General features: G+C 43.6%; 1 protein-coding gene and 1 non-coding gene across 2 annotated transcripts; one reads left to right on the top strand and one right to left on the bottom strand.

Annotated features, from left to right (window-relative positions):
- Positions 1-805: 805 nt before the first annotated feature.
- On the bottom strand, positions 806-1,575 carry LOC138870638 (uncharacterized). Its single transcript, XM_070148462.1, has 2 exons — positions 1,237-1,575; positions 806-1,156 (listed from the first exon to the last, which is right to left on the bottom strand). Exons 1-2 carry the CDS (start codon positions 1,573-1,575, stop codon positions 806-808), a joined length of 690 nt encoding a protein of 229 aa, XP_070004563.1.
- Positions 1,576-2,773: 1,198 nt separating this feature from the next.
- LOC138872223 (small nucleolar RNA R71) lies at positions 2,774-2,876 on the top strand. The gene has a single exon (XR_011400692.1). It is a non-coding gene; the product is annotated as a small nucleolar RNA R71 (small nucleolar RNA).
- The last annotated feature ends 583 nt before the right edge of the window (positions 2,877-3,459 follow it).

The raw sequence follows: 3,459 nt of genomic DNA, 5'->3' as shown, positions 1-3,459 counted from the left end.
AGATTTATAAGGCACTCGTTGAACGAGTTCCCTACCACTGAGAAATCATCCATGAACACATCCACTATGTCTTTGACCATGTCAGTGAATATGGCCATCATGCACCTTTGGAATGTGGCGGGTGCATTGCATAGGCCAAAGGGCATCCTCCGAAAAGCATAAATGCTATATGGGCAAGTGAAGAAGGTCTTCTCTCTGTCCTCTAGTGCAATGGAGATTTGATTGTACCCTGAGTACCCATCCAGAAAATAGAAGTGAGACCTCCCTGCCAATCTGTCAAGCATCTGATCAATGAAGGGAAGTGGGAAGTGGTCTTTTCGGGTGGCCAGATTTAATTTTCTATAGTCCATGCATATTCTCCACCCTATGATGGTTCTTGTAGATATCAGCTTATTGTTATCATTTTTGAACACCGTCATGCCACTCTTCTTAGGAACACATTGCACCGGGCTAACCCAGTTGCTGTCAGAGATTGGGAAAATGATTCCCGCATCCAACCACCTAATCATTTCTTTCTTCACCACTTCCTTCATGTTGGGTTTCAGCCTTCTTTGGTGCTCCCTGGAAGGTTTGGGTCCCTCTTCCAGTAGAATTTTATGCATACAATATGTCGGGTTGATCCCCTTAATGTCTGCCATGGTCCATCCAATGGCAGTCTTGCACTCCTTGAATACCTGCAAAAGTTGTTGTGCTTGCACATCTAACAAGCTAGATGAGATAATAACAGGTAATGTGGAGTTAGGTCCTAGGAACTCATACCTGAGATGGGCGGGTAGTGGCTTCAATTCCAGCTTTGGTGGTTCTTTTATGGATGGCTTGTCTGGAGGAATTTCTTCGTTTCTAAGTGCAAGGGCTCGAATTCAAGCGTTCTATCCCAAATCCCTCTTCCCTCTAAAGCCAGCACCCATTCTACCAATACTTCCCCATTCACCTCATCTACATTTACCAGACATACAGCAAGAGGGTCCTCAATAGTTAACGTCTCATCATCAGCTTCTACTATTACATCAACGACATCAATAAGAGAACAATTGGCGAATTCACTTGGTCGTCTTATAGATTTCTGCACGTTGAATGTTATCTCCTCATCGTTTAATCTCATCTTGAGCTTCCCGGTCTCACAATCAATAAGAGCCTCCCTGTGGCCAGGAAAGTCCTTCCCAAAATTATGGGAATTTCTTCATCCACCTTGCAATCTAGAATCACAAAATCTGCAGGAAACACAAATTTCCCTACCTGAATCAACACATCATCCAAGATACCAGAGGGTCTTTTCACAGTCCTGTCAGCCAGCTGCAATAATATAGAAGCGGGTCTAGCTCTTCCAATCCCCAACCTCTTATAGATCACCAGGGGCATAAGATTTATGCTAGCCCCCAAATCACATAGTGCCTTGGCAAAAGCAAAGTTACCAATGGTGCAGGGAATTGTGAAACTCCCTAAGTTAGATAGCTTCTCAGCAACTGGTCTAGTCACCACAGCACTGCAGGTCTGAGTAAGAGTCACTGTGGCCAAGTCTTGGAAATCGAATTTTCGGGACATCAAGTCCTTCATCATTTTTTCATAACCAGACATCTCCTTCAAAGCATCAATCAATGGAATATTTACCTAGATTTGTTTCAGCATCTCCAAGAATTTCTTGTGTTGTTCCTCTTTCTAGTACTTGGCCAACCTCCGTAGGAATGGTGCGGGAGGTCTTTTCTTCCCAATGATTTGGGTATTTTCTTTGTCAGCTACCACCTCAGCTATCGGTACCTGGGCTGTCTCAGCTTCTTTCTTAGCCCCAATCTGTGTGTGTTATGTTCTTCTTGGGCGGACTGTACTGTCACCTCTGTCAGTTTCGGTGACTCATCTAGCTCAATGGGCACTGGTACAAGTGTATCAGCTTGTCTGTTTTCTCGAGCGATGTCTTACTCCAAGTCTAAGTCTTTGCCATTACGTAGACTCACTACCATCAGCTGCTTTGGGCCTTGATCTTTTGGATTTACCTACGTGTCTGTAGGTAATGTCCCAAGAGGACGATTATTCAAAGACATCAAAATCTGGCCCATCTGCAATATTATTAATAGCTGACTCATGTTCATATACTCTTTCACTCATTTTTGCATTTGACCCAATAACCTGCTGTATCATTGCCTCGAGTCTAGCAAACACATCTTCCTATCTTCCACCATGCTGCTGCTGAGGAGGATGATAACCCTGCTGCTGATTTTGATTGTTATATCCCTGTGGCCTTTGGTAAGGCGCCATATTATTGTGAGGTCTCATACCTCCCTTGTTTCCATTGTTGGGTTGTGGCTGGATTGGCCTGTATGGCTGATTTTGTTGGCCCCAATTCTGACCACCTTGTCTCTGGCCCCTATAATGAGACACATAATTCATGTCCTTAGGGTAGTGATAATGGTCACTTTCTGCATTCCACTGGTTACCAATTAGCTGACTAATGCAAGATATGTATAAGCCCCCCATTGGTAGTATCTACAATATGTACTTGCTGCTTCTACCCTGACTCTTCCACCTTTTTGGTGAGTATACTCATATGTGTCATTAATGTGGCCATGTTTTCAGCAAGAGTGTTGGATGGATCTAAAGGCACTGAGTGACCTGGAGTGATAGGTGCATTCCTGGTTGTCTACCCCGAATTCTGTGCCATCTTGTCAAGCAAGCTCTCCATATTTTGATCAAAAATGCTCCACCAACTGAAGCATCAATATTACCCTTCACACTATCTGCCAAACCTATGTAGAACCGCTGCCCCAACATCTGATCTGGAATATCATGATGCGGACATATAACCAATATCCCTTTGAATCGTTCCCATGTTTCTTGCAGTGTCTCCATTGATTTCTATTTGAAACTCAAAATTTCATCAATTTGTTGAGCAGTCTTGTTAGGTGGATGAAACTTGTTCACAAATTGCTTGACTAACTCCTCTCAGGTCGTTATAGAATTAATGGGGAGTGAGTTTAGCCAAGTCTGGGCAGCTCATGTCCCTGAGAATGGAAACAATAATAGCTTTATTGCTTCCTGAGTTACGTTGGGCTGCCTTTGAGTTTTCAGATTGACAGGAAATTCTTCAAGTGTTGTTAAGGATCTTCAATTTGTGACCCCAAAAATAGTCCCTTGTTTTGTAACAAGTGCAGCATGTTGTTTGTGATTTGAAATGACTCGGCCTGTATCTGTGGGACTAAAATCATTGTGGCCAAGTTCTCTGTTGTGGGTTGTGCCCAGTTATATAGAGCAACCTCTGGCATAAGAGGTGCCAGTGGCACCACTGGCGCAGCTGGGTCTACCACGTTATCCCCCATGTCTGGTTCGAATTGTTCAGTGGTTTGTTGTTGTTTGTTTTTCCGGTTGGCCCGATTCAAGGCCTTGAAAACTTTCTCGGGATCTGATAATGCTTCAAATACTTCACCAATTCTAGATAAGTTTCTAGGCATGCACCTGTACAACCAAGTC

This window comes from Nicotiana sylvestris, chromosome 6, assembly GCF_000393655.2.
Source record: "Nicotiana sylvestris chromosome 6, ASM39365v2, whole genome shotgun sequence".
Taxonomy (NCBI): domain Eukaryota; kingdom Viridiplantae; phylum Streptophyta; class Magnoliopsida; order Solanales; family Solanaceae; genus Nicotiana; species Nicotiana sylvestris.
The sequence above is the reverse complement of the archived record's forward strand: the minus strand, read 5'-3'. Positions and strand labels throughout refer to the sequence as shown.